Source organism: Elephantulus edwardii, unplaced genomic scaffold (assembly GCF_000299155.1).
Source record: "Elephantulus edwardii isolate Elephantulus edwardi_28Jun2011 unplaced genomic scaffold, EleEdw1.0 scaffold00066, whole genome shotgun sequence".
In the NCBI taxonomy this organism is placed as follows: Eukaryota; Metazoa; Chordata; class Mammalia; order Macroscelidea; family Macroscelididae; genus Elephantulus; species Elephantulus edwardii.
This window is the reverse complement of record NW_006399816.1, coordinates 7,449,020-7,473,713: the sequence shown is the minus strand read 5'-3', so window position 1 is coordinate 7,473,713 and position 24,694 is coordinate 7,449,020. Positions and strand designations below refer to the sequence as shown.

Here is a 24,694-nt window from a genome sequence, read left to right as displayed (position 1 = left end):
CATTCTCCAGGGGACATAGTCTGAGTTCACAGATGTCCCCCGAGGCACAGGCAGCTCCTTTATTCTCTGGCCCCCACCACTGGCCCACCTGCGGTCCAGCAGCAGCCGCCAGCGGCTGGCTGTCTCCAGGCCAGAGGACCCGGTCAGGATACCTCTTGGAAGAAGCAAGATTGAGAAGCCCCAGGCCAGCCAGCGGTGGGAGTGAAACATTCCCAGAGCCCTTGAGGCTGGGAAAGCCCATAGCAATCCTGGCCCAGGAGGCTCTAGTAGACCAGCAGACTGAGAAGGACCATGGGCAGGATACCCAGACAGAAGGAGATGGCCGGGGCTTGGGCGCAGCCCATCAGGTACTTGGCTGTGGTGGTGCCATCATCAGACAGCAGCTCCCAGTGCTGGACCTCAAAGAGGTAGGAGCCCTCCTGGGCTTCGCAATGGTAGTGGCCTTGCTGCTGGGGCGTGAAGTTCTCGATGAACAGGATGCAGTTGGCGCCCTGGTAGCTGGGTTCACAGTTGGGGCTCTGGTAGCTGGGCTCACAGGTCTGCACCACAGTCTTACCATGGCGCCATGAGTAGTTGGCATGGCGGGACACCATGGGGCAACTCAGATAGTATCTCGCATGCCGGGGCAGGGAAACCTTCTGCAGAGGAGCCTGGTCTAGGGAGGAAGAAGGGAGGCAGGCTGTGAGGAGGGCTCCCGTGGGAGGTTCTCCCACCCCACCCCACCCTATCTGGGGCTGTTTTTATTTATAAGTTGTTGTTATTGTGGGCTGTCAAGTCAGAACCCACTCATAACTGACCCTCTAGCAGGTTTTCAGAGGCTGTAAATCACAAGGGAGAAGATCTCTCACCCTTCTGTGGAGCAGTTCGTGGATTCAAACCATTCAAATGGAGTGCTTTTGATAAGTAGCCCCTCTCTCATAATCACCCCCTCCCATAACCAGCCTCTGTCCTAGCAGGGCACCCCAGACAAGCCCATGCCTCCCTCCAGGTGGACTAAGTGGGACTGTGTGCGGAGCTGGACCCGGTACCTGGCTTTGGGTTGGTACAGTCTTTATATGGCTCGGCTGGGTCAGTGGGCTGCACTATGTGGGTCCTAGAAGTGAAGGAAGGAGGCTGAGCGGACAGGAGGCTTCATCCTTGGCCCCCTCCTCACCCTCACCCTTCACTTAGGTGCACTGCTGCTGTCCACGCAGAGTGGGACCGGCCAGAATAGCCCTAGGCTGATGTCTCCTGTAGCCCACCAACATACCACCACCCCCTCCTCCCAAGGACAAGGGATTCAGCCAAGGTAGCCTTGCCATGGAGTACGGTAGATGGACGCGCAGCGGTCCTGGAACCAGCCACAGTAGGGGTCTTGAGCCATGAGGCACCCGGGGCATCCCCCACTGTACACTTCACACAGGTCCAGAGGCACCTGGCTGATCTCCCACTCGGAGCTCACATACAGTTTCCGCTGGAAGAAAAATAGGGTGTAGGGTCAGGATAGGGCCTGTGGAACCTTTGGGTGCTACACAAAGTTCTGGGCCCTGGTCCATAAGACTAAGCTGCTTAGGAGGCCCTGGGGTACAGATTCCTCAAAAGACATGCAAACTGCATGCAAAGGAGCCCTGTTCTCAGCTAGCCACCACTGGGAAGCCCTAAGGGATGGGAGAGGAGAGGCTCACCCGGTCAGTGTCCAGCGTAATAGTTTTGATGGCAGCCGGACGGCGGAAAGGCTGGATTTCCATGATGTTTGACACTAAGTCATATTTCATATCCTCTGAATGCACCACCTTGTGGATGGTGCCCTTGTCTGTGGACGAGGGGCAGAAAGTCAGGTGACAGGAGCCCACTAAAGAGCTAGGCAGTTTCTCTAGAGGCTGAGCCAGTCCAGGAGAGACATGGGGAGAGACAGAGTCAGGGTGGAGTGTCTCTGGTGCAGGTGAGGGTCATGGGACCAGGATGGTGTGGGGGATGAGGACAGCCTGACTGGGAAAGGAATGTGGAAACCTGAGGTAGCCCCAGAAATTTCCAAGGTTGGGTTAAGGAGGCCCAAAAGGGAGGTCCAGGGCTTCCCTCAGAGGGTTCCCAAAGGAGCCTGGAGCATGAAGAACAGAACCAGGAGCCCACACACCCAAACACTGGATCAAGTCCTCTGCCATCTGATGTTATCTTCCCTACTTCACAAGTGAGAAAATGAGGTTCAGAAATCTAAACAACTTGCTCAAGCTCACACAGCAGAGACCAAGCTGAAACCCAAACCTGTCAGAATCCAAGCCCGAAGCTCCTATTACTCCCTTGCCTCCTGGGTTCCTAGCGGATATATTTCCTTTAAATAAACTTTTAATTTTGGAATAATTTTAGATTTACAGAACGGTGGCAAAGATAGCACAGAGAGTCTTCATACACCCTTTACCCAGTTTCCCCTAATACTAACATCTTACATAACCACAGAGCACTTGTCACAACGAAGAAACTGACATTGGTACCTTACTATTAACTAAGATTTTAGTCAGATTTCATCCGTTTCCCCCACTCATATCCTTGTTCTATTCCAGGAGCCAATCCAGGATCGTATGTTCCATTTATTCCCAGGGGATATTTTAATTTCTAGAAAACCTTAGATCTGAGAGGGACTTTACATTCTAGCTGGTTCATTTCCAGAGGAGGAAGTGACTGGACCAAGGTCACATAACCAGGCTATCTGCCTCCCAAGAACAATGAGATCGTCATAAACACCTATGAGGATTGATGGGCATCTTGACCTCTGGGACCTTCCAATCCCTGACTGCACCCTCCGTCCCAGTTTCTAGAATAGCCTGCCTTCCTCTCCCCCTCCTTCTCAATATCCCAGGACATCAGTTGCCCCATAAAAGCAGTCAGATGCACGCACACACACACACACACACACACACACACACAGTCATTCACCTCCTTTTTACATGGCTCTGATATTAGCCTCTCTTTGGGAAAACTTCCAAGAACTGAGAAACCAAGAACTTCTCCCAATTATGAGTGCCTCCCATTCTCTGCAGACGACTCAGAAAGTTCTTCTATTTTTCATCTGACCCCAATCCTTCCTGCTGCAGGCTCCAAAATGGCTTTTCTCAAATGGCCTTCAGGGCGAAGCAGGACAAGCGTCCTCATCACACAAGCGCACTGCAGAGAAAGGGGTCAGAGGCGCCAGACAAGTACAAGACAAGCCAGTCTTGTACTTTCCGGTGACCCATGGTCCCTTGAGCTGATCAAAATGGGCAGCCCTATTGATCCTGGGGCAGAGCAAGGACAGAGAACTCGGGAATAACCAAGATAAATAAAAGAGGAGAAAGGTGGAGTCTGGGACCCAGAAGCCAGGCTCTGCCTCAGGGTAGGAAGGTGGGAGTCTCTCTCCCTGAGGCTTTCAGGGGTCAAACAATGGCCTGGGGCTCAGATTTCCAATGAGGCCACCAAAGCCAAGTGGCAGAAAGTCACACAGAAGAGCCCAAACAATTGAGGGGGGAGCTGCCTAAGGACTGGACTGCATGGCCCCAGCTTCAACGAGACATCGTCCTTCCTGCTGGCACCACCATCCAATCTTACGGAAAATTTCCACGTCATAGTCCTAGACTCTCTTCAACCATCATCTGGCACCAGGAAGCTGCCGTGCAGCAGCTCAAGGCTGCCTCCTCCATGGCCGTTGGATTTCGGGAAGCCAGGAGCACCTCCCAGGGCACTCTGCCTGGTTTCTCAGGAATAGCCCACTCCAGGGACAAGCAGGTGCCACCCCGGTCCTCTGCAAAGACTGCTAGCCAGAAGTCCTTCCTGTCACGTCACTAAATTTTTTGGGTCCCACTGATCTATCACTGGCACAATCTCAAAGATGGAGGAAGAGTCTGATTTCCTGACTCCGCCTGACTGAGGCCTGGAGGATCCCCAGAGGGCAGCTCCCTACTCCTGCCTCCCCCCATCTCTTATCACCTCCTTCCTCAAGAAAGACATAAGCCCCAGGTCCCACATCTGTCACCTTTCTGCTTCCAAATTCTGGTGTATGTTCTCCCATCTTAGGATGCCTTTCCTTTGCCCTGCTGCCTACACTTCCTCCAGGAAGCCCTCCTTGCCTGACACTTCCAGTCACACACACTAACCCCTGCTAGCTCTTAGTCACTCAACCTCCCTTCCTGGATAAATCTCCAGCCTGACAGCTATGACATTGTACTTTCCATGTCCACTTTTACAAAACAGATTGGGGGGTCTCATGGGCAGCTCACCTGTGGTTAGGTACATCACGTGGAAATTCGTCCCTATGCTGTCACTCATGTGATGGACAACCAGCTTCTGGTAGTGGCACTTGGAGTGGAACAGCGGTGTCTTCAGGGGTCCAAAAGGCTCTACTCGCTGCGATACCTCAGGGTGGCCGTCGGCCACGTGGAAGGTGTCCGTGGGTACCACCCCGCGGTTTGGGAGGCACTGAATGAGGAGAGCAGACTGGGTCAGTGAGGTGTCTAGGGACAGGGTGGAGACAGGTCTGGAAGCTGGGTCATGGCGCTGTGCCTGCTCACCTGGCCAGGCCGAGGCCTGGGAAGGGGTTTGTTGTAGCCTTTGAGTGAAGAGGTACGGAAGACTTTGTCAATGTCACCAAAGGAATACATACAGATAGCTGAGTAGTTCCTGGGGGGACACAGAAACCACCTCAGTTTGAGGCCCACATCTGCTCATCTCCACTCATCAGCCCAGCACCAGACAGCACACTGCCCCAGCCTGCAGCCAAGCCCCCTGGTTTATGAGCTCCAGGGCTGCAGGAATGCTGCTCAGGGCCAGGCTCCGTGCCCAGCATGGACAGACATTCACTGAACGCCACAGACAGGGAAAGAGAAGGAAGGGGTTAGGGAACAAAGAAAGGACAGAAAATTCAACCTGCTTTCTTCCTGCTGGGACTAACCCACAGCCTCTCATCCCATTCTGGAATCACTGAACTCAGAGGCCATTTGCTTGGCCAGCCCTCAAGCTAAAATCCCAGCTCCTGCAACCCTGCTAGCTGATCTCGTCTGGGCACAGGAGCCAGAGAGCGGGGCTGCTTCCCAACCTCGCCATCCACCTCATCCCCCCAGCTCTTCTGCCTGCCTTGTTTTCAATCAATGAGAGTGATTAAGAAGTGTGAATTATCAAGCGCAGGCAGTGCCTGAGGAGGTGTGACAGCACCCAGCACCCTGGGCAAGGTTTCTGCAGCACTGAGCACACACAGGTGGCAGGACACACAGACATGGACACAGCCACAAGTGTGCATGAGGACACACACACACACACACACACACACACACACACGTGCACACACACACATTACACAGGATCACAAACACACAGCGTACATGTCACCAAACTGCCCCTGTTCCCCAGACTGCATTCCACCCCAGACCCAGGAACAGCCCCACGTCACACCGGCTTCCTCTCAGCAGCAGCCAAGCACACAGGCTCTCCACTGGACACTTCAATGATACCAGCCTCCTGGTTCTAGTTGAGGGCTACTCACCAGGAGTTGGAGAAAATGCCAAAGACCTTGCTGTTCCTCCAGTCACCTTTAGGATCGGGAAGCACGAAGACGTCCTGCAGCCTGTTGAAGTTGGTGGAGGTGGCATCGCTGCACACAAGCAAAGCTTTCAGGAAAGTGTTCCACTTGGAGGCTGCCATGGAACTCTCACCCCCCTGGTCCCACTGTGGAGACAGAGGGGAGAGGAGGGCCTCAGCACCAGCCCAGGCTGCCCCATGGCAAGAGGCACCTTCTGCCAGAAACACCAGCCCTCAGGTTACAGGGCAGGCAGTCTCAGAGAGGGCTTGGGGCTTTCCAGAAGGCGAGGCAGAGCTGCCAGGCCTAGTTCCAAGGCCAGGCTCCAGCTGATAAGCCTGCCAGACCCAGGGCTCCAGGTGACTGGTAGGGACAATGCTGGTGAAACTGGGTCCCCACCAAGTAAGTAGACAGGCTCAGATACTCAATCACCCTCTCCCACCTCCCCCCGCCCCCACACACAGACGGCAACAGCCTCACACATTGTACCATGTTCCCACGAGTGAAGTACATACCTGAAATGCACCTTCACACACACGTGCTCTTCTGCAGACACACCCACATACCCTTCACACATGTGCACACAGGTCCACAAGCACATACAACCGCTCACATACTCCCATAATCCTGTACACATGCACGTTGGGACATACTCCTGCAGGGCACATGGACATATCCTCACTCACATGCTCATTCACTCCCAGTTATGCACAAACACACGCATGGCCACGCAGCACCCTGCCCTCACACACTCGCTCACCCTGCATAGCTGGGCCACTCGGGACACATTGAGCGGAGCCTCGGGGTTCTTGTCAGGATTGTCCTCCCGGAAGAAGCAGTAGATCTTGTCATTGTAGGACTGGTCTTGCAGCACTATGGTGGCCTTGATGAACTTTGGGTCTGCCAGGGACATGGGAGAACTGGGATAAGGTTGGGGACCCTCCTGGAGGTATTTAATCCCACCCTGCACATACTGAATCTGCACAAATCCCCTGGAATACAACAGGGATCATCAGGTCTAATATCCCAAGGGGTCCCAGATGCCACACTCCTCCCCAAGCATGTTTTGTCCTCCTCCTACAAAGACGTCATTGGCCCCAGAGCAATGACTTCATGGCTGGGGACTGGGAGGAAGCCTCTGGGGCCCCTTATGTCATTTCTGCCTAATTGGCGGTACTCTAACAAGGAGGGAGGGCCTGGGCTACCCTCACATGAGCTCAGCAGAGGAATCAACAGGAACCTGGAGCCCAGTTTTTCCTGTTTTTGTTTCTTGAGCCCATGTCTCCTCTTTCGTTCTGTTTCTACGATTCCCCTATTCCCTGCCAACCCGAATGGCCCACATTGGGCTCCTCAGGCCTCTAAGAGCTCCTGATTTCCTATAGGAGCCCTGGTGGGGCTGTGAGTTAAGTACTGGATATCAACAGAAAGGTCAACCACTCCACGTAGGAACCGTAAAGCAATCTGCTTCCATAAAGACTTTATAGCTTGCCCTGCATGGTCCCTGCTGCCCCAGTGGCCCTCAAGGAAGCAGCCCTCATCCCCAGGGAAAGGTCCCGTCTGCCCTGGGAATCGCACCCTTTGTTTACGACAGCCCAGCCGGCAGGCCCCACTCACTCTTCATGACAGTGTCACTGGTGTACAATATGTTCTCACCCTCGATGCGGCGGAACCGGGGGATATTCTTGCGGGATTCCTGCTTCTGGATGGTGGAGTATACCTCCTTCCCTGGGGACAGTGGAAAGGGGCATGGGTAAGGGCAGACAGCTCCTGGAAGACCCTCTCCAGGGCTGGGCCACAGACAGGATCAGGTGCTCATTACTCCCCTTCCCCAACCCAGAGTGGCAGGCCCCCCAAAGCCCTCTGTAGCCGTACCATCAAACAGGACTATGGTGTTGTCTTCTGGCTTGAAGGGTGCATAGCCCCTCTTCTCTCCAAGGGGCTTCAACGTGCCATTTACCTGGAGGCAAAAGAGTCAAGTGGCCATGTAATCCCTGGCTACTGACCCTTGGGCCAGGGGCAGGCCCCATCCTCCCAAAGCAAGGCCAGCCTCAGAGTCCCCCTACCTCCTTCCACCACGGGGGGCAGCGCCCACAGAGGGAGTGGTTAGGCACATGGGGAGGGGTCGTCTCACCAGGTTCCAGCAGCTGGGGCGCCGTGCGTTGGTGCCACAGATGAGCAGCTCGTCGTCCCGCCTATCCAGAAGAGTAATATAGTTCTCACAGTCCTGTCCGGAAGGAGAGAACGCGGTCAGCGGAAGGCCTGGGCACTAGGACTCGCTCTCAGGAAGAAGGCGTCAGAGGAGCTGAAGCACAGTAACAAACATCTTCCAAGGGGAGGGCAGAGGGATGCAGCTGACTTCATCCCCCCCATAAACAGGACACAGAGGCCTCTGGGGGTTGGGGAGGGAGCCCTGGCTTTCTTCTCAGATTGAGGTTCCTAAAGCAGGGCCATGCATGGATCTCAGTCATGGATTTTCCTCTCTTCCAAGGACTCGCCCTCCCATCCCTCGCCCGCACTCACCTGGCTGTCCTTACAGGAACTGCTTGTGGCAGGAATTTTCACCTGAGGGGTTAAGGGAGAAAAGCATTAGTCCTCTGCGCCAGGGTGAGGTGCCCACCCAAGTGCTTCCCGTGCACCCCCAGGGCGAGTCTGTGATGAAGAAGGCAGTGTTCTCATTATACAGATGAGCAACCAGGGTTTGCAGAGTGTGAGTGGTTTACTTCCATTATGGAGCCCCTCAGTCTGACAGGCATGCTGAAGGCCAAAGCCCCCAGTTTAGTGGGCCTGACCCAGGAACTGAGGAGGACAGGCATTGCAGGGATCCAGGCCCAGGTTCCTGCTGGGGCTTCCCCCTTTGGCACTGCTCACCTGGCCAATGGCATGAACTCCTGGCTTTTCATCAACCACCACCCATTTTCCAATAGGGACTACTTTTAGGGAACCTCTCCCAAGAATCATTTATGGAATACAAGGATTGGGATAAAGAGATTGAGACAGAGATGCCAACTCCCTTGAATTAATTCCCAAGGCTCAAGAGGTGCAAAGGAGAAAGAGAGGAGATGAGGGGACTCGGAGATTCAGCTGTGCCCCCCCAAGGCCAGCAAGCTCACCTTGTGCATCGAGGCGTTCTTGCCCTCGGGAAAGTCGAAGTGATACACCTTGCCTCTTCCACCCACCCACACAGAGGAGCTGTCCTGCTCGTGGAAAAGCACTGTGTGTGGCTCAGTCTGGCCAAAGTCTACCCGGTCCTGTCCTGCTCGGCCTGTGGAGGCAGCAATTGGCAGAAACAGTGAGGACAGGCCTTCAGAGGGTGATCCTACAAGCCCATCAGCCCCCTGGCAACTAACACTTGCTGGTCAGGACATTGGCCAGGTCTTAGCAACAAGGGCTTGACTGGCGTGACATCAGGACGTGCAGCAGAAATGTGAAGTCCAAGAACGAGCTATCTCCACCCAAGAATCACAGATCCTAGGACGGCAACCCCACCCTCCCTCATAACAGGTGTGACTTTGGGATGAGACAAGATTTAGGGGGTTTGCAGATAGAGAACTCATAAGCTTCTCAGCTGCTAACTTAAAGCCTGGAGTTCGGATCTACTAAGAGGCACTTAAGAAGAAAGGCTTGGCAATCAATTTGTTGTTGTTGTTGATTGCCATCGAGTCATGCACAACACATAGCGCCTCTATTAACAAAAGACCTGAGGCCTTTCTATAACTATCGTTTCTCCAAGTTCATAGAGTTTCCAGAGGCCTGTGATTTAGGAAGTGGGTGTTTCCAAACCTGTCTTAAATCTGGGAGCTCCACCAAACACTGTCTACATTAGGCAGCCATTATGACATTTGAGATCCCACTGGTACAAGGTTCAGTGTCACATCAAATCCAGATTACCTCAGCACAATAAAGTGACAGAAGAGTGCAGTCCGATGTAAAAGAATGTTCCTCCAAAATACAGTAACAAGGGATTAAAATATAATCCCTCAGGGCCAACTTTTAAATATAAGGGCCTACCAGGAGGTCTTGTTGACTCTAAACAAGAGGCTTAAATAAAAAACAATCAAACCTTCCACACAGATCCTCAACCAAAACAAGAAAGCCCATCTTACAGAGTCCAGTAGCTTCACTCAGTCTCCAAAATGGAGACAAGGGCTTGGCCTTAAACGCAAGTGTCCTCCTGGTGGTCTTGTTGACTCTAAACAAGAGGCTTAAATAAAAACAATCCACACAAATCCAAAACCAAAACAGCACCATACTACAGAAGACAAGGGCTTGGCATTACATGTTGTTGTTGTTGTTGTTAAGTACCTTCTGGTACTGACCCCATAAACAAGACGTTAACCTTGTTCTATAACTATTGTCCTTTCTCTAAGTTCATAATTTCTACAAGCATGTTTAGGAAGGCGATGACACTCCTGCTTCCAAGCCCATCTTAATCTGTGAGCTCTATCAAACATTGTCAGCCATGTGTAACCATTTCAGCACCTGACAGACCAGTGGCACAACATTCAGTACCTCAGTATCACAGCACTCCTAAATTACCTCAATACAGAGGAATGACAGAACAGTGCTGTCTCCTAAGTGGGAGACACTTAGGAGTGTTCATTTTAAAAGAATTTTAAAGGCTGCAGACCCAAGCATGAGGCTCTCATTGGTTCCCAAGAAGAGGCTTCTGGCCAGTCAAAAAACTGATACAGAGCCTGTCCCTGGCCCACACAGAAAGATTCACCTCCAAATCAATCTACTTCTGAGAAATCAGCCACTGGAAACTTTATGGAATACAGTTCTACTCTGACACACACAAAGTTGCCAATGAACTGAAAGAGACTTGATGAGAATTAAGGGAAGAACAGAGTTCTTCTGCTTGAGAGGGCCGGGCTCAGGCAGGAGGAATCACAGCCCCTCAGTCCTCATCATTCTGGGGTCTGAAGCTTGACTGGCCCTCTGAGTCTCTTGGCTGTACCAGAACAGAGTTAACAGCCATCCTCATCAGAGCCTCTGGGAGCCTCATTTTATAAAGCCTGAGTTCCTGAGCATTATTATGTCCATAACCCATCCCCTCCTGCAGGAAGCCCTCTTTGTCCCCTCCATGCTCATCCCCAGTCCTTTAGGGAATACCAGGTCAGCACTGGAAAATAATCATGAAGTCTATTACTTCCCATTTTACAGCTGGGAATACAGAGGTCAAGAGAGAAGCCAGGACCAGCCCAAGGTCACACAGAGCCCATCCTGGGCTGGGCTCTGCAGAGAGGCCCGCTGTGGTCTGGTTGCCCTGAGATTGCTGCCCTCCAGCAGCTCTGGGACAGGGGCCCTTCACAAAGCAGAAGCTTTAAGCAGAAGCGCTGACTGGGACAATTTTGCCCAAAAAGGAAAGTGTCTGCAGCCGCTGCTTGCCTGCGGGTTGAGGGGGAGCTGTCTTGTCTGGAGTGACATTGCCAAAGTTGTCCTTGTTACAGGACTAAATTACAGGGAGGGGACGCCCTGTGGCTATGCCCCCAGCAATCAGCCACAATCAGTGCCCACCTCTGACCAGCCTGAGGACCACACCCCGGAACTCCTCCAGAACTCCGCCTGACCACTGTTTTTTTCAGCTGCAACAGTCTGGAGCATTCAGTTTGACACCCAAACAGGATGCACTGAAGCCCAGACAGAAGAGAAGTGCCACCTCCTCGTGTCTGCCCTGCATCTCTCTGGCTGCTACCTGAACCTATTCTTTCAGGATCTGCATTCTGCGGGAGTGAGAGGGACTCGAGTGCAGGTTATGGCCCCCATTCCTTTCCTTAAGTTACTAACCTGCATCACAGACAGCCCTAAAAGCTTCTGGTGTAGGGTGAGGGGATGGAAGGGAGGCTATTTTCATTCTTCACCTCAGCCTGGCTCAGGGTACAAAGGATTCTTCCTTTGTACAGAGGTCCCCTGGGGGTGTATCTAGCCAAGGTCACACTCAAGGCAGCAAACATCAGCGCCTGCAGCCGGAGTATCAGTTGTCAGACTGATACTGGGAGGTGTGAGCACTGTGGTCTCCTGGAGAACTGCAGAGCTCACTCCTTTCAGGGCCACCTGGCTCTCCATGGGCTCTGGGAGGCCTGGGACCCAGTGTCTCCCAATCAGCCCCACCTGTGCAGGACAGGGGCTGAGAGCCAACCTCAGTGCTGGAGGTGTTGGCCAAAGCTTGACAGGGCGGACAGGTCCCAGGACTCCAGGCTCTGATGTCTGATGTGAGCCCTGAATGCTGCCCTTCCCCTCGCCGCCCCTAGCCTTCCAGAGGGAGCAAAATTAGAGGAGTGCTGGGGTCAGCGATTCCTGGCCACCTGGCCTTCCTGACTCAGCTGTCACAGCTGCCCTTTACCCACAGCCTGGGCAGAGCCATCTTCCCCACAGCCTAGCCTGGGATCCAGACAGACTGTGGCCCCAGTTCCCCTTCCTCTCCTCCTTATCAGCTCGCGGCCAGTAAAAGCTGCAAGTCTGCATAGAGAGACACTGAGTTGGGGCTGAGAGCCACGGCTCTCGGGGTACAGGTGGGCCACACCGGTCACCTCTAGCAGTCATCCCAACCTCAGCCTCACACCACACCTCGAGGAGGGAGAACTGGCTGGGCTAGTAGACAATTCAACTCCTGGGGGAAAAGAGGTACCAAGAGGGAGACCTGGAGAGGGATCTTGTCTGAGGACTTTCAAGACAGTCAAAGGGAGGAGGAGACTCAGTCCTCCCTGGGGGAGCCAAGCCTGATGGGGGCAATTTGGCTTAGCCCCAGAGATGAAAGTTTGGGGGGACACCTGGCCCTGGGAACCAGCCCTCTGAAAACTGAAGCAGCCACATCAAAGGAAGTCTGTGAAGCGCTCAAGCAAAATTGCCTTGGCACAGCCCCGGGGGCTCCTGAAAACCTATGGAATCCAGAAGACACCCTCCCCCTGCTGTTCCTGGGGCCTCAGCTCAGGCAGGTGGAACCACAAGTCCTCAGCTCTGTTCTGAGATCTCATGCCTGCACTTGGCCCTGTGGTCTCCTGGATGCCCCCAGAATGGAGTTTACAGCCTTCCAACTGCAGGCAACATGAAGGGAGGGCAGGTCTGAGGGGGCGGGGGCATTAGGCAGCACCAGGGCCTGGACAGTGTGAATCTATAACGTAAGGCCAGGTCCCCTCAAATACTGCTTCAGGGTGAGGGTGGAGGTGACAAGGACAGACCAAAGAATAGAGTCCAGGAGCATTACCTCCAGTGACCCCAGGCTCCTGCTTCTCCTGGGTCTGGTGATGTGTACGGGGGTGGCACCAGCTAAGCCCCAAGACGAGGCCACAGCCATTCTCCACCCTAGCCCCTGCCCCAGCCCGGCTAGGGCTCCCGCACTGCCACTGCCCAAGGCCCTCAAAAGGCCTAATTGTGCCGGAAAGTGTCGGAGCAGCAGCAGCCCGATGAATACATGAAAGGAAGCTTTGTTCCTGCCGCAGGAGAGGGGGCTGGGGGCTCAGAGAAAGGAGGGCTGCCTGGAAGTGAAGGCAGCACCAAGCCATCCCGGTCAGGATTGCGGCCCAATCGGCTCTACATGAAGGCTGCTGGGTCAGGCCAGGGGGTGACCTTCAAGTGGCAGCCCAGTCAGGCGCTGAGCAAGGCCAGAGGGCTGCCCGGGGCAAGAGAGCAAGAGTCACATCCCTCAAGTGCCTTCCCTCAGCTGCACCAAGAGTCAAAAGGGCAGGAGAGGAAGATAAAAGCTTAGATGGTCAAGAACAAGATGCGAACCAATTCAATGCAGGGAAATAGCCAGAGTAGAGAGGAGGAAGGCAGAGGGATGAATGGTCAGAGGCCACGTGCTGAAGTCTGGAGGAGATCTAATGAGGGAAGAATTGGAAAGGTGGGCTGAGGCCCTGCATGACAGGGGGCAGACCAGGAGTTACTCTAAGGGATGCAGACCCACATCCAGCAGTCTTCCCACCACTGCATGGCCACTTCCAGCAGGGCTAGGATTGAGAGCTGCTGCCCTTCCTCCGGCGTCCCCCACCCCCCTGCCCTCCCTGCCTGACCAGCCTCCCATCCTGCATGTCTAAAAGGAGCACCGTCTGGCACCGTGTCTCCCTCCTCGCTCCCTGGCCTGACGCATTAGTGGCTGACTAAGTGGTAGCTAAAAGCTCCCAGAATAACCAGGAGTTCGGGGAGGGGGCTAGGGGTGCACAGGGCGGGCATGGCCCCAGACGTGAACGAAGCACAAGACAACCCAGGGCCATCTCCGTGTGATCTTAAATCAATCTCCCTCTTTAAGGCACAGCCCCGTGACCTCTCAACCCCTCCTTCCTCCTCCCAGGGCAGGATTAGCAAACCCAGCCCTGGCCAAATATGGGAAACTGCTTGGGCTGCAGGAGGCAGGCTCCTCTAGACAGCCCCTGCTGGAAAGAACCTGGCCTGGTTCCGCTCATGAGCCCCCATGCTCCCCACGCTGGCCCAGCAGCCAACTGGCCGTGCAAATCTAGACTCTGGAGGGTGGGTGTTCCCAAAGCAGGCCTGCTTGGTGGCACCAGCCTTCTCCTCATTCCTTCTGCGTGCTGTCACTAGTGCCCCACAGCCTCACTGACTGAGAAATGGAAGACATCCACAGGAGGGCCTCGAGAGGGGAGGCTGGAATGGAGTGGGGAGTGGAAGAAGGGTAGGAGTGGACTGAAGTCTGCAAGGCAGCTAGCAGGCGTAGCACCCAAGGGCTGTTCTGAGCAGGGACAGCCTTCCAACCTGACCCACTGACCCCAAGAAGCATTGAATGCTGACCTCAACAAGCAAGTGGGTGGCAAGACTCAGAATGGAAGAAATGCGGTCACTTCTCCAAGAATGCCTGAATCAGGACGCAGGAAGGATGTGGGGCAAGAGACAAGGATCACATCAACCTTAGAGACCCAAACACAGCACGTGGAGTCTCCCCATGTAGCCGGGACCCACCCATCTCACAGCCTCACTCAACCACATATTTGGCTAAGGAATAAGTGGGAAGGCCGATATTGGGCCCAGGAATTAAAATGCAGCCTCCCTTATCCTTTAGATGCCCCACCCACAGGTCAAGGTGAAAGGGCAGGGATCTGAGCAGTCTCTGAGCTGAGGGGCTCCAGGGCCAGAGAGGTGGGGTGCGAGCTGAGGGCACAGGGCAAGGGAAGCAGGGATGCAGCCGGACAGGAGTGAGGGCTTTGGGTATCCACACCTAATGACACCCCTCCAGCACCACGTCTACATTTCATCTTGGCCCTCCAAAAGATTTTCTAGATTTCCTGGGAGATGATCGTGTCTCCTTCCTATCCCTGTTTTATCCCTTGCTCTCCACCTCCCCAGCTGACAAGTCACTAATAACATAAATGAAGGAAACCACTCACCTACCCAATTTTCCACATAGAGCCCTTGACAGGGGCCTGAAAGAATGACTAACACTGGGCAATGTGTCAGGCCAATGGAAGGAGACCTTCCCAGCGAGGGTGGTGGCAAAGGAGGTTTCATAGGTTTTGTCTCTCTCCACATGGCCAAGGTGTGAGAAGTCACTCCTCATATTGAGTTTCCGGCCAGCACTAAGTTGGGCTGTGGTTGTTACTCAGAGTCCTGGGAGCTCTCAGTGGGGCTAATTGCCAGAGAATCACCTGGTAAAGTGGAGGTGGCATGTTAGGGCAGGTGGCAGGGCCCTGAAGTGACACTAGGTCTGCAGAGGAGGGAGAAAAAAAATCTGCCCCTTGTTATCAAGCTGGGTAATGTAAAGCATGCGCTGGACCAAAGAGCAGCATCCTCCCCAAATGCCAAGGTCAGCGTGGGCAGGAAGACACGCACCTCCTATCTCTCGAGATTGCTCTGCACCGACTCCAAGGACCCTTGCACTCTTTCTAACAGCCAAGCGGCTGTGTGGCTGTGCCCGTCAATGGGGCTGGCCTTCCAGAGTTCATTTCCCTCCTCTGTAGACTAGGGGTGGGAATGAAGGTCTCAGCTTTATGATTCACCATGATTCTCAGAACAAATCAGGGTTGAGTTCATGAGTGAGATGTGGGAAAGGATGAGTTCGTGTATGCTGGAAACTGATCTGGAGCTAAGGCAGCAGAAGAAGCCAGCATCCTCAACAGTCTCCATTGATTTAGCCCACCTATCCCTGAGCCACGCTATGAAGAAGGCAAATCAATGATCTGGACCCCATTCACCAAAAGGAAATCTAAGGGCCTTCCAAGTCAGCTAAAGCTGGGTGTTCTGGGCAGTGCCCAAAAGACCAGAAGGCCTGGTGGGGAGAGGCCTGCTAGGGCAAAGGCTCTGGGGGGGACAGAGGAGAGCAAGCCACTGGGAAATTGAGTCAAACTGGATTCAGAGGCTTTGGGAGGCAAGGCTGGCACTGAGGTGCAGCCAGTGGGGAGGAGGCCAAGTGAGGCAGGAAGCACAAGATGAAACATCATGTCCTAAACAGCTTTGGCAGGTTCCAGGAAAGCCATGTTAGGGCCACGCTCCGCTGGTGGTTCCCTTCAAAGAGAATAATGAAGGGTCATAACTAATGGCACTAAACAAAATGTGCGTGAATTATTGAATGGGGAAACTATATGCTCGTGTAAACTTTCACAATAAAATGTTATTGTTGTTGTTGTTATGTGTAGTCAAGTCTCCTGTGACTCACAGTGAACATATGTACAAGAGCCCTAAATCCTGCTCTATCCTGTGCAAACCTTGTCTTTGACACACCTACTCCCCTTGTCCCAGTGACTGAATCAAGCCATCTCATTGAGGGTCTTCCTCTCCTCCACTGTCTCTCCACCTTCCCAAGTATGATGTCCCTCTCCAAGGACCAGTCCCTCCTTGCAACACGCCCAAAGTATGTCAGACGAAGCTTCAGAATCCTTGACTCCAAGGAGCAGCCTGGTTTCACCTTCTCCGGGACAAACCTGTTTGTTCTCTTAGCAGTCCATGGTATATTCAACACTCTTCTCCAGCACCACAGCTCAAAGGCACAATAAAATGTTGGAAAACAAAATAACCAAACCCAAGAAAGAGGATGAGCAGGTGGGCAGGGCCTGTCTGGGCCCAGAGCCAGGCCAGAGGCAGGGCAGAGGGCAGAGGACAACAGAACCACCCTAAGTGGAGGGAGGGAGACTGGATGGGAGGACTGCTGAGAAACAGCAGGCACGCATCTCTGCCTTCACCTCGGCCAGCAGGGTGGAGGTTGGGGGCAACAGTGTATGGGCAACCACCCAGCACACCCCACTGGTAAGAGCCAAGGCCACATTCCGTCAGAATCAGAGATGCTGGGCGCAAAGGAAAACAACTCCCTAACCATTCCATAGCACTTACTACGTGCCAGGCACCATTCCAAGCGATTTTCAGATATATCAGCTCAGTTACTCATTACTAAATACTTAGGTGGCCAACTGTCTTATTCTCTCTGTTTTACAGATGTGGGCAACAAGGCACAAAACTACTAAGACACTTGTCAGGCCCACACAGCTGGAAAGTGGTGGAGGATGACGCTCAAGCACAGAGTTAGGAATCTGAACGGGCAGCATTGTGACCCACTGATGGGTCTCCGGAGGCTCCCAGGACAGCACCTCCCAGCTGGCTCAGGAACCAGAGGCCAGATATGCCTGGAGCTCAGTCAGAAGCCTCTGGGCCAATAACAGGCCTGAACTCTGCCCTGATGAGTGTGTGGGGAGCGCGTGTGAGTGTGGAGGCTAGGTGAGGCAGGACCTGGGAGTGCTGGAGGCCCTGGTCCTGAGTGCTGACCAGCATGACCAACTGGGAAGATAAGTCTCCAGAGAACTTTGCCCAGAATAGAAAACACTGTGGGGTCTGTGGTTTCCACAATGAAAGGCTGGGGATGCTCACAAGCCTTTTATTGCTGGTTGCCCAGCTAGGTTCCTACCCAGTCAGCACTGGCTGAAAACACCCACCTCCACCTTGACCCTCTAACTCAAGAACCACCGTGGCTCTGGACTGTCCATCTCAGCAGTACCCAACTCCTTCCCCTGGCATTCTGTACCTGCGTGCCTCAGCCCCATCTCCCCACCTTTGGACCTATATTCTCCCTTTATTCTTCACCCTGCCCTTTCCCCTTCTCTCTGTGCACGTGGGTCTGACCCATCCTTTAAGGCCTAGACTGAATATTCCTGCTCCAGGAAGTCTTCCAGACAGCTCTATCCTCCCTTGGACCTTGTGCCATGTGCCAGCTGGCACGTACCATCCTCTCCTGCCTCAGACTATCTGGTGAGATTTCACCCAGATCCTGAGGGGAGGAAAGGGGAGGATCTTTACTCACTTGTCCCTAGGCCAAGCCAAAGACAAGGGGTATAAAGGGAAGGTAGGTTTGGGCAGACTGGAGCGAGCCAAGGCCCCACACAAGAGAAGACATCTTAAAGCAGATGGGTGTCTGCCATGGAGTAGAGTTTATCATGGTGACTTCGCTTCTTCACTAGGCTGGGCCCAGAAGATAAACACAAGAGGGTCTCTGTGTCACCCTCAGCCCAGACCCCTGTCCTAGTCTGGCTCTTCCGTCCTCAAGAAGGTGTCCCTAAAGTCACTACTTGACACTTTCCTTTCCTGCTCTTTCCTGTCAGAGCCTAGCCTAGACGTACAGGTCATTCTTCAGCCCTTCCCCAGTGACTTTTCTATACTCCAGGCAGGAATCTGCCTCCAGGCAGCGAATGTTCCCTCCACAGGCAAATTCGCATCTTCTCCTGCCCTTCCCAGGAGCTGAGCACAGCATTCTGCACAGGTCTAGTGTTCTGCACTGGTCCAGAACTAGCTGCCTTCCCTGATGAGGGGTGCTCTGGGGGTGCTGGCACTGAGCCCAGACTCCTCCTTAGAAGCAGAGAGTGCAAGAGACCCAACAGGATCAGCCTAATCCCAGGCTGCTGTGATGGTTAAACCCAGATTAGCCCGAGCCGTAACAGATCAACCTTCCCTCAAGACCTGAGGCCCAGCTGCCCCGAGGAAAGGGCTAAATGAGGTGTATTGAGCTGGCTCACCTCTAAGGTCCTAAAGACAGGACACATCTTGGCCAGTGCAAGTCCTGGGAGCAAGCAGTGCTAGGACGAGAAGAATCTAGCTCAGGTGAGGTGGACCAGAAGGCTCAGAGACAGTACAGGAGAGGCAGGCAGCTTGGAGAAGCAGAGATGATGCAGAAGACACAGCCTGAGCCCAGCTGTGCCTGTCTTGCTGGATGACCCTGGGCCAATCTTGCTGCTTTCTGGGTCTCCATTTCCCTAAATATAGAATGTGGGGCTGGTCTGATGGATCTATGACATTTCTTCTGAAATGCCCTCTAGCCAAGCTGCATGAGTTGGAGTCATCCAAGAAAGTTTCCTGGAGGAAGTTCTGCCCTGCAGAACTGGCAGGGCTCCACCCGGCTGAAAGGAGGGTTGCAGGCAGGGTTGGCCAGTCAGGCAGTGCTTCGAAGCACGAAGCCATGAGGGGCTGAGGGGCTAGGTGTTAAGGTGAGAACAAGCTCACTCAGCCTCGAGGAGGACAGGGCCACAGGCATGAAGAAGACAGCAGTGTGTGAGCCAAGGCCCGATGGAGAAAAGGCACAGCAGGGGGGACCCGCTGCACTAGGGGGACAAGGAAGGGCAGGCCTCCTCCTCCTGGGACCTCGAGCTCCACAGTGGGGCTAGATGAGAAAGGGGAAGCCCCTAATCTCTCTGAAGGCTCTTGGAACCTAACCAGGGCCCCTCCTTCCTGCTCTAGCTCCCGCCTCGGGCCAGCTCCCTAACCAAAGACAACTGGCTGCACATCCACACATCCGGTGGCCAGCCCTCCTTGCAAAGCCAAAGAGGCAGACTGGTCCCAGATGAAAACCTGGCTGTCTGAAGGGTTCCTGAATTGTGCCCTCCCACCCCATTCCAGGAGAGAGGAGGTTTCTGGAGTAACTGACCTGGCCAAAAAAGGAAACCATGAGACATGGAAACTTCTCGGTACAGAGCAGTCAGCTAGAGCAGAGGAAGTGTGGTCAGGCTCTTATGACACAGCCAGTTGTGTGAAAGGAGGGACACAGAGCTGGCAGTGGAGGACAGGGCGGAATGGGCGCCACTGACTCATACGCAGGCCCGTCTCTCCCTCCACTGTCTCTGTAGGCCATTGCACCTGCCCCCAGGCTGAACCTCAGCTTCCCACCTGCATATGGTGGCAGGGGAGCAGGAGAGAGACATGGCTTTTGCCAAAGAAGGGAGCCTCCTCCCTGCTGCCCAGAGCTCTGGGGACCAGCTTAGTCTGGTCGGGCTCAGCACCACACAGCTCTCCCTGCTTCTTCTAAATGCCCAGGACCCAACCACAGCCTGGCTGGTCAACTGGGTCAAGCCTCCGAGAAGGGGAAGCTGTACAGAGGAAGGGCAGCTGCCCTACCCCCAGCACAGAGCCTCACAGAGGCAGGACTGGTGGAGATGGAGCTGAGGGCCAAGGTCTCCACCTGGAGACACTGGACCCCACCCACCCTCATGGCCAGGAGTCACCAGGGAAAGCCCTGCTTTCCCCACATCCAGCCTCGACTTACCACCAGGAAGCTGGCACGACACTGTGGAATCCCAGCCCTGGCAAGACCTTTCTTACCTGCTGTGGTCTTCATCAAGTCCCCATCTCTCAATACTGTTCATCTGAGTCATGGCACCTGCTAGTTCTTAGCTGCTTTCAGCTCCCCAGGTAGCCTGGGAGTGTCCAGGACGGGGACAGGGTACTCATTCTCTGGCCCCTGCAGGTAACCAGGTACAGGACAAGATACTGGGTGGTCTCAGTGCAGACCTGGTGGCAGGCCCACTTGACCCTCAGGAAGGAGAGGTAAGGAGCCTGGGTGTTGCTGGCATGAAGCCCTCCCTTCTCAAGAGCTGCAGTTTTGCCCCATAGCCAGGCAGGGTGTGGAAGGACTCGTGGCCCACCTCACATGCCCCCTTTAGCACAAAACTTCCCAGAAGCCCTCAGGCTGAGCTGACTCAGCACCTTTCCTGCCAGGATGTCCTCTTCTGGCTTATCTCTCTGGTCTTAGTCATAGTTTTTGGGGTCAGAAAATCTGTCAAGCCAGGAGCTTCTTGCTGTCCCTCTCTTTTTTCAGGCAGCTCCTACTCTTCCTGCTATCTCAGCTTACTACTCCTCCAGGAAGCCTCCATGATATAGCAGGGCAGAGTAGGGAGCCCCTCTGTTCTGGTGGCTGCCCTATAACTGCCCCATCACACTCCAGTGGAAGGACCTGTGTTCCTATCCATCTCCCAGTCTACACTACAGAGGCAAGGCTGCATCTTGTCTCTCATCACTGGCTCCTCAAGCCCAGCCCTGAATCAGCATAAGACTGACTCTGGTAAATGATGAATGAACATGTCCACCTTTGAGGCTGCAAGCCCACTTCCTCCAGCAGATCCTGGGCCTCCTGCCCAAGAGAAACAATGACAAGAAAAAGCACAAACCTCACAGGTTTCCCCTGATTCCCCAGCTCTTCATTTCTATTACTCTGCTAAGGTTCAAATGAGCCACATACCTGTTCCTAGCCATTCCCATTCTAGAGAGGCAAGAAGCCCAGGGCATGAAGGCTCAGAAAAGAACAATCTCCTCCAACATCGTCTTTGGGCAACTCAGGAAACTGCGGCTCAGAGGAAAGCAAGGACTTGTCCAATGTCACACAACAAATCAGGCCAGAGCTGAGACCAAGAGCTCCTAGCTCCTCCCCTGCCCCATGGTCTTCCTCAGGCTGTTATCAAGGCTGTTATTAGCATCCTCCTCACCCTACCCCACTCCACTCCCACCTGATTCCTCCCAGAATCAGGACAGAAAAGTTAGGGTTAGTATAATTGGAAGCTCCTGGTGACATCACCAAGCAGTTCTCCCAGCCCAGGAACTCCCCCCTCATCCTGGGAATCACCCCCCTCCCTGCTCTTCAGGGGGAGTGCACTATAAAAGTGATGAGCATATTTGGGTCTCTGGGGGGCAAGGATTTCCACTGGAAATGCTGACGTTAGTGGAGCCCCAGCTGTGACCTCACTCCCTGGAGAAGATGACAACAAGCCCCTACCCTTGGGAGTGGCCCCATAATGGCTCCCCAGAAGCTACAAGTCAACAATAACATCCTGCAGTTTAATTGGACAAGGACAGAACTGGCTGGGCTGGTGGAAGTCGGAGGCGTGGGCTTAGATTCCAGCTGTGGACAGGCAGCCTCACCTCTGGTTTTAAGAGTCAGAGCGACTCCTGGGCTTCTCCATCTCCACCAACCAGCCATGGAGGGGGGCAGGGTGCACAGCTTACAACCTCCTGCCCACTCTGCCCTCGCTGCAACCTACTCCCCTCTGGTCCCTGCTTGCCAAAAGCTGAGGCACTCAGCCTCAACTGGCCCAAGCATCAGTGCCAGCCCTCAAGGGACAACCTCCAGAGCCTCTGTAGAGACAGTTCAGATCTCAAGGGCAATCAGCAGGTCAATGCTGGCACATTCCTCTCCCCACCACCGCCACTGCCCCAGGCTGCTCAGGGACGTTCCCCAAATATAAGCTGGGACCCTGCCAGAGCTCCCTAGTATAATCTTTCTCTAGTAACAAAAAAAGAAAGAACTTTCCATAACTACTCCTGATCCCTCGCCTCTCTTATCTCAATCCCCATCCCCAGTTCCTCCATGCCCAGTGTAGGGAGCTCTGGCGGCCTAGTGGTAAGAGCTGCACTGTCAACTCAAAAGTACGCAGTTCAATTCCACTAGCTGCTCTTTAGGAAAAAGATGGGCAATCTCCACCCATGTGATTTACAGCCCCTGAAAATCTTCCAGAGCTCCAATTCGATGGTACACTACAACAACAACATCTCCAATAGAGTTCTCCTGTAGAAACCATTCCAGAGCCGCCATCATCCTTGAACCGGCTCTACCTGAAGGCCACCATCCTACCACTATGCCCAGCCACTGGAGACCAGGATCTAAAGCTACATCATGGCCTAAAGAGGGTCCCTTCTCCCCCCTACAATTGAGTGTGCCCTTCTCAAGCCCATTCTTGCCCGAGTGCCATGTGTCACCCCACAGGAGTCAGGAGGCAGCTGTCAGCCGGGTACACCGTCACCAGCTGGTGGCCCTGGGGAGCAGGTGGATGGCAGGGCCTGTCTGGCCAGTGGGATGCTTGGCACTGGTAAAGGCAACCACAGACTGCCCTTGACAAGCCTGGTAAGGGGCTGGTAGACCCCAAGCCAAGGGGCCAGTCAACCTGGCTAAAGCAAAGACCAGCAAACAGGGGGAAGGGGGGTGGAGTAGGCTGGGAGCTCTGAAAAGTGGGTAACAGGGCTGAGAGGAGCTTTAGAGAGTCTCAGGGTGTGGACTAGGCACCCAGGATGAGGAGTTACACATTAAGTGCTGAGAAGTGGGTGTGCATCAAGTGCACATGTGGAGAGAGGGGAGGACACTGAGGAGGGACACAGAGCTTTGTGCAAGGGGAAATTTCAGAACAGTCAGATGGGACCATTTGTCCCCTCCAGGACTCAGGTCTATCCAGGTGTGCCCCAGGAGCAGGAAGTTAGCACTCCCACCTCACCACTGCCTACTTCCCCATGAACACTATTGCCTGAGTAGCAGAAATGGCCCCCAGACTCCCTCATTCAGGGCCAGAGGACCACCCTAAAGCTCCCATCTCTAATCCAGAGCCAGGACTGCATCCCCGCCTGCAGGATGAATTCCAACAGTGCCCAGTGACCTTGGACAAGTCGCATCCCCTCCAACGCTGCCGCAGTTCAGGCCACTCATTTCATGTGCGGGATTTCCCCCCCTCTGCTAAGAATACCTGCCCCAGATAATGCTCAAAGCCTGCAATCCCTGCAAACCGCCACAGGCATCAAAAGACTCCTTTGGGGCAAGCCCAGCCCCCGCCCCAAGAGTCCACCACCACTACAGGGGGCCCGAAGCGACGCCAAATTTCAGGGACAGAGCTCAGTCGGCTTGAGGGCGGGGGTGGCATTTGTGTGCAATGCAGGAGAGGGGAGCTCAGTCCCTAGTGGTAGAAACCCTCAAACCTCTGCCTTCTGTCCCATTGTACAGGGGTCTCGACTGAGGTGTCTCAAGGGGAGACTCTGGTCCCCCCAGTTTACATGTTCATCACGGCCTACAGGCTGCACTTCAGCCCCAAATCTGCCGCCTGAAGGTCCCAACGGCCGCGCCCCATCCGCCAGAGACTGCCCCCCACGCTGGAGCGGATTCCTGGTGACAACTGCCACGTGCGGGCAAAGGGGGAGCGGCCGGTCCCAGCATTGCAGAGGCAGCACCCGAGTACCCCAAGCCCCTGCACCCCACCTCCCCCCGACTCGTCGCAGGGTGGCCACCCCCGTGTCTGGCCCGTGCTCGGGGCCGGGGCCGGGGCGGGGGCGGGGGCGGGCGGCGGGGTCTTTGTTCCCGCAGCCGGAGCGCAGTGGCGGCGGCAAGGGGTCCGCGTCGCTCTGCCCAGCCCAACCTGCGCCCCGCGCGCCCGCGGAGCCTACAGCTCAGGAGGAGGGGGCTCGGGTTAGGGGACACGGCCGGGGGAGCGTCTCCCGCAGAGGCCCCCCGCACCGGAGGAAGGAGAGCAGCTCTGGGCCGTGAAAGGGGCCCGCCCCCTCCCTCTGCGCCCGGGCGCTGCGGCTCCGGCTGCGGGCGTACTTGGAGCGACTTATCCTGGGCTCCAGCCCCCGCCGCTCGCGCACCGCAGCGTTACCGCCGGCTCCGGCGTGCCGGCGCGCGCGCACACACTCACACATATACACACTCACACATGCTCGCCTGGACCCGCACGCTCCCCGCAGGGCCAGCCCGGGACCTGCAGAGCCACGCGAACACACTCCCTCCCGTGCCACACTCTCCGCGCTCGCCCGGTGCAGCGCCCGACCTCTCGCCCCGCCGGCCGCGCGGCGCCGCCTACCTTCCCAGACGAAGGAGATCCGGGGTCCGCTCCTCCGGTAGCCTTGGGCGGCGGCGGCGGCCGCCAGGAGCGGCAGCAGGAGCCGCAGCAGGAGCCCTGACCAAGCCGGCGGGCGGATGACTGGGGAGCGCAGGACACCGAGGGCGGCGCGTCCGGGCGGGGGCGGTGTCATCCCGTGGCCCCGGAGCGAGAGCGGCGAGCAGCCGAGACTGAGCCAGCGCCCGGCCGCAGGCAGACCCAAGCTCGAGGAGGCGGAGTCACAACGCCTGACCCCACCCCGCCCCTCCCCCGCCCCTCGCCTCCTTGCCTTTCTCCCCTACTCTGCGGCCCGAGGGGGCGCAGTGCGGGCGCCCAGGGAGCGTTTGCCATC

General features: G+C 55.1%; 1 protein-coding gene across 3 annotated transcripts; it reads right to left on the bottom strand.

The window, feature by feature from the left end:
• Positions 1–263: 263 nt before the first annotated feature.
• SEMA7A (semaphorin 7A, GPI membrane anchor (John Milton Hagen blood group)) lies at positions 264–24,496 on the bottom strand. 3 transcript variants are annotated; one of them, XM_006888301.1, is made up of 14 exons: positions 24,325–24,496; positions 8,629–8,780; positions 8,039–8,080; positions 7,650–7,742; positions 7,391–7,475; positions 7,133–7,243; positions 6,279–6,418; positions 5,486–5,667; positions 4,518–4,626; positions 4,227–4,425; positions 1,665–1,792; positions 1,311–1,453; positions 1,029–1,102; positions 264–655 (listed from the first exon to the last, which is right to left on the bottom strand). In XM_006888301.1, exons 1-14 carry the CDS (start codon positions 24,494–24,496, stop codon positions 264–266), a joined length of 2,022 nt encoding a protein of 673 aa, XP_006888363.1. The 3 variants fall into 3 exon arrangements, with proteins under 3 accessions (XP_006888363.1, XP_006888364.1, XP_006888365.1); XM_006888302.1 differs by having other exon boundaries at positions 8,629–8,771; XM_006888303.1 differs by lacking the exon at positions 8,039–8,080.
• Between the last annotated feature and the right edge of the window lie 198 nt (positions 24,497–24,694).

Excerpts from the sequence above, each read along its gene's own strand:
- SEMA7A (XM_006888301.1), bottom strand. The coding sequence starts at position 24,496 with ATGACACCGCCCCCGCCCGGACGCGCCGCCCTCGGTGTCCTGCGCTCC. Across the intron at positions 1,793-4,226 it reads CGTGATGTACCTAACCACAG|ACAAGGGCACCATCCACAAG; the intron begins GTGAGCTGCCCA and ends CCTCGTCCACAG. Across the intron at positions 656-1,028 it reads CTGTACCAACCCAAAGCCAG|ACCAGGCTCCTCTGCAGAAG; the intron begins GTACCGGGTCCA and ends CTTCCTCCCTAG.